The 15,578-nt window shown below is 44.9% G+C and overlaps 1 protein-coding gene across 5 annotated transcripts in view; it reads left to right on the top strand.

Annotated features, from left to right (window-relative positions):
- The window catches only part of Senp1 (SUMO specific peptidase 1), a 56,239-nt gene extending 44,432 nt beyond the window's left edge, over positions 1–11,807 (top strand). For all 5 annotated transcript variants that reach the window (XM_021183838.2, XM_029469610.1, XM_029469611.1 and 2 more), the window contains 5 exons: positions 5,178–5,381; positions 6,246–6,325; positions 7,629–7,713; positions 8,195–8,290; positions 10,583–11,807. In XM_021183838.2, the coding sequence (XP_021039497.1) occupies positions 5,178–5,381; positions 6,246–6,325; positions 7,629–7,713; positions 8,195–8,290; positions 10,583–10,645 (528 nt within the window). In that variant the 3' untranslated portion in view covers positions 10,646–11,807. The remainder of the gene's footprint in view (positions 1–5,177; positions 5,382–6,245; positions 6,326–7,628; positions 7,714–8,194; positions 8,291–10,582) is intronic.
- Positions 11,808–15,578: the final 3,771 nt, after the last annotated feature.

The following is a 15,578-nucleotide window of genomic DNA, read 5'->3' as shown; positions in this document are numbered from 1 at the left end:
CCTTAACCTGGCCTAGTTGCTACCATACTGGATAGGTGTAAGTGAGAACAAGCACTGAGTAGAGCCTTAACCTGGCCTAGTTGCTACCATACTGGATAGGTGTAAGTGAGAACAAGCACTGAGTAGAGGTGCCTAGACTGGAAAGGAAACTGTCTGTAAGAAGCATCCTTCACTGCACTGCTGGGGACTGAGCCCCAGACCTGTGTGTGTTAGACATGTGCTTTGTATTGAGACAGACAACCATGCAAGATCTTATTCTGAACGTGAGGAGACAGATAGGTTTACAAACTAAAGGATGAGAACAGTTGTGTCATGCAAACACTAATCAAAAAAAGTGAGTCTATTAAGAGTATACAAAGTTTATTTTGGAGTGAGGACTGTTAGCAGTGATAGTAATGTCATAGTAATAGAGAAAGCTTCACAGCCCAAATAAAATACATTTTAATAACACACTGAAAACGTGTGCAGTACAGCTGGTGGAACCGGAAGGAGGAAGACAGAAAGCTGTGTGCCCTCAGAGGCTTGAGTGCTCTCTCCCTGACACTGGTAGAGCAGACAAGTGCCCTGGTGTGAAGAGGCGTTGGGACTGCAGCCTTCCCAGTGCTCACTTGGCCTCCAAGAACCTAGTCTCCATGCATTACTAAGGACCAGTTTACATGGGTGAACTGGAGACTGGAAACTAGCCAGAAGATATGGCTGCCCCTTTTGGGCGTGTGTGTGCGCACGCGCGTACACTCTTTGCAAGCTCATACTAATTATTACCAGTTGTTTTCCAAGTAAATATTGAGATATTGAAATATGGTATTTGTAACTTCACCTGGGAAGGAAAGGCCATGGGGGCAATCACAGCAAATGTGAGAAGAGGTTGCTAAAGGGGGAATTAAGGTAGTGCGTCCATAACGGACACGTATACAGCCAAGCAGCTGGGCTACCATTCCGAAGCTTCATCTTTGAAGAAGATGCCTTTCAGCTTTCCGGCGTTGCAGTAGCCTTGTGGATTCAAACAGTATTGCCACTTGATTGGTTGTGGGAAGTAAAGTCGGGCTGTACGGAAGCACTGGGCTCCGTGGGTTTTATAGCAGGCTTGAGAGCTAGAACTGGAGCTCATACTTTTTAGTCAGGAATTCTGACTTTAGACACAGTGTTTAGTGCAAGTCCGGGCATGATTGTATTCAGTGGCAGAGCTCCTGCCTCCCAAGCACACGGCTCTGGGTTTGATCCTCAGTGCCACACACACAATAATGGTCACAGCTGGTTACTCTCCCCGTGATGCTCGGTGAGAGAGGCGACGGCCCACAAAACTTTACACTGGGACTAGGAGGTTCTTTATAGGGAAGAACTCATCTGCGTGAGAGGGAAGAGACTGGGAAGCAGAGGGGACCTGGATAAGCAAGTATGGTAGACTGCCAGCTGTGATGTTCCCATGGCAGTGGGACCATCAGAGTGAAGCTAATGTTTCCAGGGTGACGCTCAGGCTTTCTTACACATCCTCTGCAGTGTTCCCCAAACTCCCTCTGATAAACCCCAGGACCTTATGCAAGGTCATGTGGGAAATAGTAATTATTCTCCATTAGTATAGGTGTTGCCTGCCTGTCCTCTTTAAAATATATTAGCAGGAATTCTAAGTATTTGTTCTTGAAATTACACATAAGGAGACAAAGTCATGTGTACAGTGGGGAAGCCGTATTTTTACCATGATAAGGTGGTCTCTGAGCATAATAGTCACGTGCTTCTGTTTTGTTATCTTCCTGTCTCAATGTCTGCTCGGGAGTATTAGCATGCAGAAGTCTGTTGAACTTTTCTTCCTGAGACAAGCAATGTGGATCAGCGTAGCCATGGAAGAGCTGAAGGGTTAAACAACACGCTATTGCTAGGAATAGGATACTTCTGGATTTGTCTGGTTTATTGGGCAGAAAAAAAAAGAAATACCAATGATCATTTATGTCATCATGGTAACGTTCATGGAGGAAAAAACCTCAGCTCCCCAGTTTCAGTTTGAAAACACTGTAGAGTTTTCTGGGGCCAAAGAGATGGTCCTCAGACAAGGCCGCACAGACAAGCAGATGCTTGATGTTGACCAAGGCTCTTCAGGGAATAGGAAGGCAGTTTCTTAGGCACCCGCAGCCAGGGGCAGCTGTGCTCCCAGAAAAGTGGCAAGCTGACTGACCTACAGTGCTTGTCAGATGGCTTTAGTGGCAAGACAGACAGCAAGACCCTGAGCTGGGGACTTTTAGCCGAAGAGATGGCTCCGTGTTTAAGACCACTGGATGCTCTTGCAGAAGACCCAGGTTTGCCTTTCAGTATTCACATGGCAGCTTAAAATAGTCTATCTCCAGTTTCAGGGTATCCACATGCAAGTGGTACACAGACAGACATTCAGGCAAAACACTGATATGTATAGGTAAATAAATATATATTTTTTAACTTAAGAAACAGAACACTAGGGTTTTCCTTTAGAGGAGCTTCTTCCCAGCTTCAGGCTGGCAGCTCATCAAATAGAATATAAAAGGGGCAGAGACACTGTAAACAACTTTCCTGTCCTCAGACAAGGCCGCACAGACAAGCAGATGCTTGATGTTGACCAAGGCTCTTCAGGGAATAGGAAGGCATTTTCTTAGGCACCCGCAGCCAGGGGCAGCTGTGCTCCCAGAAAAGTGGCAAGCGGACTGACCTACAGTGCTTGTCAGATGGCTTTAGTGGCAAGACAGACAGCAAGACCCTGAGCTGGGGACTTTTAGCCGCTTATTTCAAAGGAGACCTGCTAGGCTAAGAGAATCATCTGTGTCCGAGAGCTCTTGCCAGTGGAGAAGGAAGGGACCTTTGTTTTCATGAACTACAGGCAACTGCTGTGGCACTGCTGCTGCCCTTTCATCCTGAGCACTGTGATCCTGTCTCTCATTTCTCTCTCCTTCGTCCCCAGCCTCCTCAGTGGGATGGCATGGAGAATTCCTTTTGTAGCTTATTTTGAGCGTGGCTGTGTCTTGCAGGACCATGGCAGTTTTCTTCACTTGAGGAGAGAACGACTTGCATCTAAACTCAGCCTGCATATCAGATTACACATCTCAGCTAATGGAAGGGGGTGTCAGGGTTACCAAACTCCATCTCCTGGGACGAGGGAAGATGGAATGGGGCCTATAGCATGCCGTAGAGCTGGCTAGTGGCTAGTGGGATGGAGGGAGACACAGCAGTGAGAAAAGATTCCCTGTTCTCCTCAGTCTAGCAGTCTTGTGTAGTTGGTGCTCTCTGGGAGGGAGGAAAAACCTGACTGTGTAAAAACTTGTCTAAGTTTCCTTCTGAAAACTAGAAAACCTATGTATAACTTGTCAACCCTTCCCCTGTCTTTTTAAACTTCAAGCTAGTGATTCCAAAAGTAATGACTGTTGGACACCTGGGAGAGAAATGCCTGCGTGGCTTTGTGCTTGACTATCCGTCTCTCTCTGCCCATGTTCTCTCTACTTTCTCTCTAGACCTCATTGCTTGATAAAGTATATACCCTACCTGCCCCTGTGAAAAGATTGACTGTGAAAAGATTACCTGCCTATATACTATAGCTTTTGGTACACTGAATATATAACTATAATATATTTATAAATATAACATGGATAACATAGTAGACTAAGTAGATCCTATCCACTTCTCTGAGAGGAAACTTACCCATTCCTTTTTGGTTAATTTTCTCTATATAGAGATTATAGTTTACTATATATAAATCTGTGTTTGCCTAGGCAGATATGCCTGCATTCATAGCTGTTTTCACAAATGGAGATACATCATTTAGGGGCATTATTGTTTGGCAGTTAAACTGAACACTTAGATTTGAAAACATGCCATCTGATTGCACCTTGATTCCTTTTCGTTATTTAAAGCTTCAGGGAATATTGCACAGAGATCAGAGCTGCAGCAGAACGGTCTTCAGGCCTGGCCCATCACCTTAGAGCCCTTAGTTTGGTTTCCCTGAAGCTGCCTCTGCATCTGTATCTATGGGCCCTTTCTCTGGTCTAGACCAGGCTCGGGTGTATTCCTGGCAGGATTCCCTGTGGACAGTGGCTCACTGCTCTGGCATCCTGGTGTGTAAATATTTGTCAAAAGACAGGGGCTTTTTCCCATTCCTCAAAAAACATTCTGAAAAATGTCCCTGTTTTCATAGTCATATTTCCAAGCTGTGGCTCAGTTAGCCCATTCATTCCTTTCAGTTGACAGACACTGGCTTGGCCTTAGCTATCCACATAAAGTAAGTATGCTGTAATTTTTGGCCTAATAACTTTTAAGCTTTAGGACCAGGACTCTGGATCTAAAGGAACCACAGACAGCATAGTTACTGTTCTAAAAGACATTGCTTTGTTGACAAAGAATTGCACATCTCTTCTATCAAACATTTTAATTTATCATACGCACACTTGATACTGAAGAAGTGATGCAGTTAACGGATGAGAAAGCTAACTACCTAGCCTCGTCATGCTAGGACTTGACGCCTGGGCTCCTAGGTGAGGTTGCTGTGCTATTGCAGGCATTTCCTAGCTTGTCTCATGGGTTTCTGGTCTTAGATTTGTGTGAAACCCAAGCAGTTTGCCGCTGCACATGGCTGAGAAGGCCTCAGATGCGGAGCTGGGTTTTCTCTTTGTGCGACTGTAATAGTTGAAGTCTTTATTCCAGCACTCAGGTCTCAGACAGGACATGTCCCACAGGTTCAAGGCTAGCTTGGGCTTTATAGTGACTTTAGGACAGTCTGCTACAGAGTGAGACCCAGTCTCAACCCAAGCAGTGAGAAGAGGAAGGCAAGAGAAAATGTCAGGAGAGAGAGGAAGGAGAAAAGGGCAGAGGGAGAATAAGACCAGAGCCCAGGATCCACTTACTCAGCACAGACACTCAGACAGCTCCCACTGCACTCCTGTTTCCTCTCTCCGATTCTCATCATCCTCCTCCCCTCCAGTTTTCTGCTAGTCTGGCTAGCAGCTGCCTATCTGCTCTGGTTTCCAGCAGTTAACTTAGTTGTGTGATACTTAAGAAGTATGATTAATAAAATCTTTATATTAAGGAAAACTGGATATTTTAAAATTATCTGTTGAAGCATTCGTTGAGTTGGTTGCCATCCATAGCATAATACATACACATATGTTAATGACATTCTGATTGTGCTAGTGTTTGGACTGTTCTAATGTTCTAATGTCTTCTTGCAGATCATCAATTTCTACATGAATATGCTAATGGAACGCAGTAAAGAGAAGGGATTTCCAAGTGTACATGCGTTTAATACCTTCTTCTTCACTAAGCTAAAAACAGCTGGTTATCAGGCAGTGAAACGCTGGACAAAGAAGGTGGATGTGTTCTCGGTTGACATTCTTCTGGTGCCCATTCACTTGGGTGTGCACTGGTGTCTAGCTGTGAGTAACTCCTTTATTTTTGATGGCATGAGAAAGAGATCTATATAGGCAGCATAGCCAGCCTAGTGGGCCATATGTTCTGTGTCTCTGCTTTGTTATGGAGGGGAGGTAGAATTTGATAGTGATGCCTTGGCTTTAGAGTACGGGATGCTTAGGTTCAGAAGTTACAGGTCATCCTACCGCCTCAGGTGAGGCAAGGAAACAAGCATGTTTGTGGTGCCACCAGCCTCAGCTTCCTACCTAGCTCTGACTTGCCTTGTGCATGTGGGGGTTTAGCATTGAACACGTCAGCTTAATGTTAATAAGCGTTATTGTATATTCTGTTTTGAATTGCATTTCAAAGATATCAATCTGGGGCTGGAGAGTGCTCAAAGGTTAAGAGCACGCACTGCTCTTCCGAAGGTCCTGAATTCAAATCCCAGCAACCACGTGGTGACTCACAACCGTCCACAACAAAATCTGACTCCCTCTTCTGGAGAGTGGGAAAACAGCTAGTGTGTATACTTACATATTATAAATAAATAAATAAATATCAATCCAAAAAAAAGGAAATAAGATAAAAACAAATGCAGAATCTTGTCACCATCTTTCTTATACTGTGGGAATGGTCTTATGATAGTTAATTTTCTGTGACTCATGCATTGTCGATCATGGAGAAAGTGGCATGCAAAAAAAGATTTTTAAGACAGTTAATAGGCTGGATAGGTGGATCACCCCAGCACCACCCTACGTAAACAGTCCCCTTGCTGTTCCCATGCTAGAATGCAGCACATTCACCACACTGCTCGCTCGCAGTCTCACAGACCAAGGCCACGGGAGGCCAGCTGATGCTGCGTGTGTGCTGACTGTGTTGTCTTGTTCCAGGTTGTAGACTTTAGAAGGAAGAGCATCACCTACTATGACTCCATGGGTGGGGTCAACAACGAGGCCTGCAGGATCCTCTTGTAAGTGCAAACTGAGGACAAAAGAAGTGTTTGTTGCTTTCTGTCTTTCCAGCAATCTGAGTGAGACCTTCGGAGACGGGATTAGTGGCATTGTCACATCAGTATAAATGCATGTTTTAAATACAATATGTATTAATGAGGACAGTTGTTGTCTTGGCACACTGAAATATAGAGTAACCATATACATAGAAATACAGTCAGCAGAACTCATATTTAATTCAGCTTTCTGAAATTTTAAACGAAAAAAATCCCACAGAGATGACTTGGCTTTTGGTCTTACTACTTAGTGGTTCCCTTGGAAATTAGAATGGGAATCTCTTACACCCATTTGTTTCTCTTTGTAAAACACCTGTGCCTTGCTCTGCAACTGATACATGGCAAGGGGGATAAGTTCCTGAACAGTGCGCATTTCCTACTTCAAAAGAGCGCTCTTGGCTAGGGAGAGGCTCAGAAGCTAACGGACTTGCTGCACAAGCATAGGATCACCAGGGCTCACATCAATGCTCTATGTGTGCGTGGTTCCCACTTAACTCCAGCCTTGGAAAGCAGAAACAAAGATCCCCAGAGCAAACTGACTAGCAAGACTAGTAGTATCAACGCACACCATACACACACGCATGCCCAGGTGTTCGTCAACACGTGCACATGCCACACACTGCACACCACACCACAGACACATGAAAATTGGGGAAGAGTCCTCTGAATTTGTACTGTTTTGTTTGTGTTTTTGAGACAGGTTTTCTCTTTGTAGCTCTGGCTGTCCTGGAACTCGTTCTGTAATAGACTAGGCCAGCCTCAAACTCAGAGATCTACCTCCCTCCCAAGGGCTGGGATTTAAGGCTTGTGTCACCACTGCCTGGTGTGAATTTGTACTTGTTAAATTGTTGGTTTGGATTGAACTTTTACCAAAAAATCCTACCCTATAAATTTTAAAATTCATACCCTGATACTGCTTGGGACATTTTAAATTACATATATACATATATGTATATGTATGTGTATATATATATAATTTAATAATAAGTTATGCATTAGGTTGATAACTGTAAAAGGACCATACAAACCAAGAAAAAATAAATATAAAAATATTTCTTAGGAAGATGAGTAGACTGAAGAATTTAGGAAGAATATTACCTATCAGGAATCTCAGAAGCAGCAGTCCTGTCCCTCCTGGCAGGTGGCAGAATGGGCTGCTTGTGGAACCTGTGAGGGTTGTCTTCTGAGGGTCGCCAGCCCCATTCCGTGGGTGGCAGCTGCCATCAAGCTGCACACAGCTCATCTCAGTCTCTTCTGATGCCTTTAGGCAATACCTAAAACAAGAAAGTGTTGACAAGAAAAGGAAAGAGTTTGACACCAACGGCTGGCAGCTCTTCAGCAAGAAGAGCCAGGTACGTTTCATGCTGATGTCATGGCCATCTTTAGAGCTGGGGTGTTTGAGGGGAAGAGGGTTCTGGTTGCTGTCTGATTCCTGTGGACTGTCTAATTCAAGTCTAGCCTGACCTCCTCAGCTTTCTCTGGTTTCTCAAGGGAGATGAATTATTTGTGGGGAAGCTCATGATGTGTTTCTTGTGCAAAACTGTTTTCTAAATGCTGAGCTGTTTGCTGAGATTTTTACTCCTTTGAGAAACACTTGTTGGCTGTTTGGTGCTTAGAAGGAGGAGCAGGTTGTACACCCTTAGGTGCCATGACAACCTGAGAGTCTCCTGTGTGACCAGTGTGAAGCTAACACACAAAGATGGAACCACAGTGCTGCATTCTTAAACCTCCCTCCCCTTAGGAGACCCAAGGCCATGTATTCAGAGTTTAGGGAAATGGTGTAAAATTGATAAAGAAGTTTGCAAAAATTTGTTGTTGTTGTTGTTCTTTTAGGAAATCCCACAGCAGATGAATGGGAGCGACTGTGGAATGTTTGCTTGCAAATATGCTGACTGCATTACCAAAGACAGACCAATCAACTTCACACAGGTGAGGCAGGCCTTCTACCTGTTCTGTGGAGCCTCTGCCCTGCCCTTTTCATACTGCAGGCTGGGTCTCATAACACTGCACAAAAGGAGAAAATGTTGGTCTACACCGCAGGTTACCATTATCACATATGACAGTGACTGAGTCTTGGGTTAGTTCTTGTCTGTCCATCTCCCCCACCCCACACCCCACCCCTCAACACACACACACCTCTAACCTTATAGGAAACACACACTGGAACCAGAGGAAGCTGCCTTCACTTCCCCTCTATTTAGCATTCAGGTTTTGGAATAGACCCAAGTAGATCTCTTTGCGTCCTTTGTTACACACCCCCTTCCCGTTGTCAGTGCCACTGGTCAGTTCTACCTCAAAGGTAGAAGGTCATTTTCCTAGACATCATCCTGAACCCAAGAGGACTGAGACCACAAGTTCCAGCTTATTCTGATAGGTTTTCTACTTTTGCTTCTGTCAGAATCAGTGTCCTGTCTAGATTTTGTCTGAACCAGGACTTCTTAAACGTTTTCCTCTTGCTGAGGCTTGATAGATGCTCAGTGGTTTAAGAGTCCTTGCTGCTCTTCCAGAGGACTGGGTTCAATTCCTAGCGCCCACATGGCCTATACAACCTTTGGTAACTAGAGTTCCAGGAGATCCACCGCCCTCTTGTGGCTTCCACAGGTACCACGGAATGCACACGGAACCCAGACACACATGCAAGGGGCATTTGTACATATAAAAATGAGTGAGTCTGAAAAAGGAACAAAACTTACTATTCGTCTTCATCCAAAAAGTTTTTACATTGCCATAGATATATACATATATTAAATAGATAAGTGAAACATATAATAAAGCAAAGACATTATTTTAAAACAGTCCTCTGGTATACATGTAATTTTACAGTTGGTTAAAGACAAAAGTGAGTTTGTACACAGATGAAATGGAAGGTTTTGGATTTGCATGCGGCCTTGAGTTTGGCTGACTCTAATGTTAACAGGATATAGCGCATCCTCGTTGTTTTCCAGAGAGGCTGACAGTTTGGTTTCGCAGTCAGCAGTGCTGGGAATGAAGTAGTACAGGATGAGAATAGCATGCATGTGGGAGTCAGACAGGTGTACGAGTCCCAAGGACCAAACGCATATCATCAAGCTTGGCAGAAGGTCTTTACTCACTGAGCTATGTCACTGGCCCAGTACAATACCACGGTAGGCCAGAGTGATAATAGGAAGGTACTAAAATTCTGGTTTCCATAATTAAGCTTTTTTGTTTCTGTCAAAGTAAAGAGTGTTATGTATAAGTAAAACGGCTGCCGTCCGTAACGTACAGTGGTCTGAAATCTGAACTGGGGTGTTTCCAGCAGCAATAGCTGGCGTTCTGTGCATCACAGATCACACAGTGCAAAGTGTGCTGTGTATACTCAGAGTCAGGCCTTCACTAAAGTCATGCACCTTGGATTCATTGAACGTTTGAGCCTGAATTAATTTCTAGACCTGCTGTGTTCAGAGACCTTTCACGGTTCTCAGATTCTTCAGAGTGTCCATATACAGTTAAAAATTCAGATGCCTGGGCCAAAGAGGTGGCCCATGGTTAAAAGCACTGACTGCTCTTCCAGAGGTCCTGAGTTCAATTCCCAGCAACCACATGGTGGCTCACAACCATCTGTAATGGAACTTGATTCTCTTTTTCTAGAGTGCATGAAAACAGAGCACTCATATACATTAAACAAATAAATCTTTTTTAAAAACAAATTCAGATGCCCATGTGAAGTCACAGTCCAGAGTTTAACCCTTGGAAAAATGTGCGCAGTGACACACACTTTTAATACCAGCACTCAGAAGCAGGCTTAGCTCTATGAGTTAGAGGGCACCGTGGCTTACATAGAGTTTTGGGCCAGTCAAGGATACATAGTGAGAGACTGTCTCAAACAAAACTAAACTAAAAATTAAGACACTGAGATTTAGAGCAAAGACATTGTTTTAAGTTCTCTTACTTCTTCTCCATTAAAGTACTTTCTTGGCCTTAGTCTCATTGTAAACATAAAAAAATCTGATAGACTCCATTCTCAAAATTCTTGGAGTCATTTGGGAATGGCCTAGAGATTCCAGGTGGTGCCCAGCGTAACCTGTTAAGGGCATAGAGCGAAAATTGTAGTAGAAAGAAGCAATAAAGGAAAAGGTGGTGTGACCAAGACAAGCAGCTTGAGAGGCCAGAGATGTCACCAAGTCTGGTAGTTGAAACCTTAAGGAGAAAGGAGTATTGTGCCCACACAAGTGAAAACTAAGAGTCTGTCTGTCCCCACAGCAACACATGCCATATTTCCGGAAGCGAATGGTCTGGGAGATCCTCCACCGGAAGCTCTTGTGAAGATTCTCAGTGAGCAGACCCTGAGCATGTGGGGACCAACCTTTGCCATGGACAGCCGGAGACCTTGGAAAGAGCTGCTCCTCCCCTCCCCTGTGGTTGTAGAGCCCTTGACCCTGGACCAGGCCAGGCGAGATGCATTCACAAGCACATCTGCCTTCCCTTTTGTAGCTCAGATCCTATTTTTGCAAAGAAACTTTGGTGCTGTGAAAGGGTGAGGGAGCATCCCTCCTGAAGAGACTGCTTTTCACTTCAGCTCTGCCGTCGTTCTTTTCCAAGGGCTCCAGCTCACTGAGTCCCTCACTAGGAGCCCAAGGAAGTCTCGGGAAGAATCTGGGTTTCCTATAAATCCTCGTTGCTAGGCCTTACCGAGGAGCAGGGAAGGGCATGGGCAGCAGGTAGCGGTAAACCACCAGCATGTAGGCACACACATCCCCAAGACGCAGTCGGGAATGGAACTGCTTAAGTCCCTCCTCCAGAACCTTCCTATTTATGTGCCCTCCATGAAACCGACTGCTTCTCCTCCAAGCTGTTTCTTCACTGGTAGCGTCATCCCATCGTAAGCACACTACACAAGCCCTGGCAGACCCTAAAGTCTCAAGCAGTCCGTTCCTTACAAGCAGGGTTGCATGTGCAAGCACGCACGTGCTGTGGGAGGGCCCACCCAGAAGTACTGAGCGCAGCAGCCGGCCCCAGCTTCACTGCTGCCTGCTTCTGACCAAGAAGGAGGACCTTGGCGGTTAGCATCACATACCAGAGTTGGATGAATACAGGTCTAGGTGGTCTGTGGCTAGTTAGTTTAAATATGTTTCTAGCCACAGAGAATTTTATATACATATATACCTATATGTGTGTATACATACATATATATATATATACACACACACATACAATGTGAAATATATATTTCACAGGGATATGTTTTTAAAAGTAAAAAAAAAAGACTGAATGTGTTTACCATTTAGTCTGTAGGTTTATTTTCATCTTTCAAATTCCAGCACACAGTGATCCCAGCAAGCCCTGTGTATCGGGCCTTTGTAGATTTCCTAAGAGTATTTTGAGACCTGGATGAATCTGGTTTAGGAATAAAGGTTATCAAGGTCAATGATGCTGTCAGCTGAAGATGGGATGAATTAGACAGATAAACTTGAGGTTTTTAAACTGCTCTTTGTTGTTGTTTGTAGCACCTCTCCCCCTGCCCATCTCAGAGCTCCTGAGGTGAGATGCTGAGGGGACACAGTGCCAGTGTCATTTTGTACTTAAGTTCCACAACAGGGACGTTTTTCTACTTTGTGTATGGTGGCCGGTAGTTTTCTATGCAGTCTTCTCCCCGCTTCCCTGCGCCCAGCCCTGCCAGCACTGTGCTCTCTCTCCTTGGGCTTATTTGGAAATTTTACTCTGTTTTATACCAATCTTGTTTAGTACATTTTTCTATGTTTTACCACAAGTCACAATTTGAAAACAACAACTATTTTTTTTACTACTCCATTGTTAAATGAATGTTACCGTCTCCACTCCAGCAGCCTGTGCCCCTCTTGCCTCCCCCTGCATGTTGGGGATGAGGGCCTCTGTCCATGTGTGTCTCCTTCTCTCGCTGCCTCTCCTTCCCCCTCTCCTCCTTTTCCTTTTCTCTTGGTTTCCCATAGGAAATAAATAGCTTTCTATATGAGTTGCGGGCCCTTTCACATTCTCTTTTAGAAAACTGGCATGCAGACTCAGCACAGGACTCAAGGATGTTGTCTGCTTCTCAGTCCTTACTGTATTTAGGTGACAGTGTGACTACTTAGTCTAAAGGCGTGCCTCTCGGGCTTTTCTCACTGTTGTCTGAGGCTCATCACAGGATGCGTTTCTGTGTTTATTGTTTGTTCCTTTAGACAATATCTGGTTTATCTTCCTCAGAGACTTTCTGTATGGACCAAAGCAACAAATATTTATTGCCATGAATACAAGAATATGAGACATGCAACAAAAGCACTTTGTAAAATATGTAGAATTGTTGAGCCCGTTTGAAGTTGGCTCCCTTCTCCAGTGCAGTTTAAATGTACCAGGTAAAAGCTAGTGATCCTAAGACCACTGTCCACCCCAGGAGCAAGAGGAATAAGTCAGACTGGGGCGGGGTGGCTTAATGGGAACCAAGGACAGACTTGTAGAGTAGACTGTTCTCAGAGTAGCTAACAGGAGCAGGCCAAGTGTCGGAAACGTCGAGAGGGAACTCTGACGACCAAGACTGAAGCTGCTTGTGTATTTCATGGGCAAGGGTATGCTACCAGTATCTTGCCTAACCTGCTTTAGTGGGTCCAGTTGATCACTTGAGACCCACTGTGACTCCCAGGAGTCCTGAGTAGGGTTCAGTGTGAGTACTTGAACATAGATAGCCTAGAGACTCGCTGTCAGTCCACTCTTCTGTGTGTGAGGAGTGTGTCCTCCTACTCTTTAGACTGCCCTCAGCACTGCTTTAGCACTTAGTGGTTCAAGGGGACAGCAGATCACCACCACCTGGTTTATACACCTATGGTATGATCAATCATTACTGGATGGAGAGAGAGAGAGAGAGAGAGAGTCCGTTAAAGAGCTGCTTTTTGTTTAAATCTTAACCTCTGATCTTTCTGTGTCATCCTTCAAGCTCTGAAAGAAGGTCAGAGTAAAAACGGCGAACATTGTGTTGTTTCATTTTGTCTTCCCTTGCCCTACCCTCATGCCCGATGCCAGGTGGAGTGAGGTGCTCTGCGTTGCTGTTGAAGGTCAGTGTCAGCACCGCCTTGGTTGTAGCATCAAGGCTGCATGAGCCTTGCTAAATGCAGCATGCCTAGATGTGCCCTGCTCTGGCCTTCTGTCTGAGCTGGGGAACGGCTGATGATGATATGATGATGCTAGAGACTGCCTTCCCCTCGACAGAGCCAGCTGCTAGGAAGGGCTAATGTGGGAGAATGGTCCCCAAGAGCACAGGCTCCATTCTGCTTAGGCATTCAGTCTAATCCTTGTCCAAGAACCCACTCAGTGTGTGTGTACCCAGGGCTGATTAGAGCTCTCCCTGGTCACTCTACCTTAAAATCTCTTGTCTGGACTTCTGTAGTCCTGATGATAGAATGGCCTAACTTCTCCCTGTTTGTCTTGTCATCTGCCTTTCTCATAAGGGGGCACAGCATGGAGATGCCAAGGCCAGGAGGCTGGGTTGGTGCTGTTTTTCTAGCCAAGAGTACAAGCATCTATATTCTCGACTGAAAAGAACAAGGCAGGGCTCGTTCTATGAAACATTTCTTAAGAATGGTGTTGTGAGGGTGTGAGAAGAATTGGTTATTTGTCATAACTTCCAAACACTGTAGGCTCAGAGCGTCGTTCCGACCCCAAACAGGGTTCTTTAACAGAAGTACCGTCCTCATCAGTAGGTCATGTTGCCATTTGGGGCTCTCGGGCTACACCCCAAGACGCTTATCGGAACATCTTTTTATTGACAGGGATATCCCTTGCACACTCAGATGATGGGTTCCTTTCTCTTTGTCTTGTAAAGGCACTGCCTTACCTGTAACTCACGGGGGATCCTCTGTCTGAAGACTTTGTAAGTGTGAGAGGTCAAGCCCTGGACTTGGGAGCCCTGGAGGGTGAGAAAGGTGGGTTAACAAAGGAAGTAAAAGCCACCTGTCCTCAGGGTCTTACAGTCTGTAAGTTTATAGTTTGCCTGATTTGGAAAGCTAAGCAAACACAGACACACCTTGTCAAGAAAGAATACGGGCTCATTAGCACATAGTTCAGAATGAAGCTGGAGTGGAGGAAAGGACTGAGGTGGAGATGTGTCAGGGATGATGTCGCCTTTATCTGTATATGTGACTCCCTAGGTTTTTTTTAAATTGATTTATTTAAAATAAATTCTGTGGATTTTGCTTCTGTGCTTTGACTGGGAACTCCCTGGACTCAATACTATATTTGTGTGTCTCTGAGACTGTCCTGTCTCCTCGTATATATAAGGGTATGAAGTATGTATGTATGTATGTGTATATATGTGTGTGTATGTATATGTATGTATATATTTTCTTAACATAGATAGTTACTCCCCCCACAAACTGTCTGCTGATCCAAACTGTACCTGTGATTGGATCCTCATTATGGCCTGGGTTTCTGAATCCACCCCTTAACCAAGAGACTGAATACTGTTCATTCATTCATTTTATTCCACATACCTGGAAGTGAAGCCTGGAACACAAATAACATGCAAATCTGTGGCTTTCTGGTGTGTTTTAAAAACTAAACCTGTCTGCAGAGGCTGCCAGGGAGCTCTCTTGAAGCCAAGTGCACCAGCCAGACTCCAACCAACTCTGCTAACTGCACCCTTGTCTCGATGCTTTCCTGCCCCCCCCATCCCCCCCCCTTCTCACCATATTACCTCTCCTAAGTGCTCACAAGAGTGAAACTAAGAGAGTATAGCAGCTCACAGCCTCACAGTGGAGAAACGCTTGTCTGTTGGGTTACGAGAGTGCATTAGAAGAGCCCAGGATGTCTCTGTACAAATTTTTGAACTCTGTGTTTTTTAGGCATGATTAAGATTTTTTTTTCCCCAAACCTCTCCTAATGGCTAGAGTGAGGAAAGAAACCTTTAAACCATATTATATGGTTTATATAAATAGTTGGCAGTTGCCTGAACCTTCTCCACCTGACACCAAACAAGGAGATTGTTCTCAGAGTAGGACCTGCATCCAACGTCCATAAAAGACATCCTCTCCCCAGCTACTCTAGTCATGGCTCTGCAGACAGTGCCAAAGGGAAGGGGAAGGGAAGGGATGGCTGCTTGCTCTGTGTACCAGGTCCTTCTCGGGCCTGGGAGAAGTGTGTGTGACCTCATCATCTGCCATGTGTGTGACCTCATCATCTGCCATGTGTGTGACCTCATCATCTGCCATGTGTGTGACCTCATCATCTGCCATGTGTGTGACCTCATCATCTG

Source organism: Mus caroli, chromosome 15, assembly GCF_900094665.2.
Source record: "Mus caroli chromosome 15, CAROLI_EIJ_v1.1, whole genome shotgun sequence".
Lineage (NCBI taxonomy): Eukaryota > Metazoa > Chordata > Mammalia > Rodentia > Muridae > Mus > Mus caroli.
Note: the sequence above shows the minus strand (reverse complement) of the source record. Positions and strands in the feature narration are given on the sequence as shown.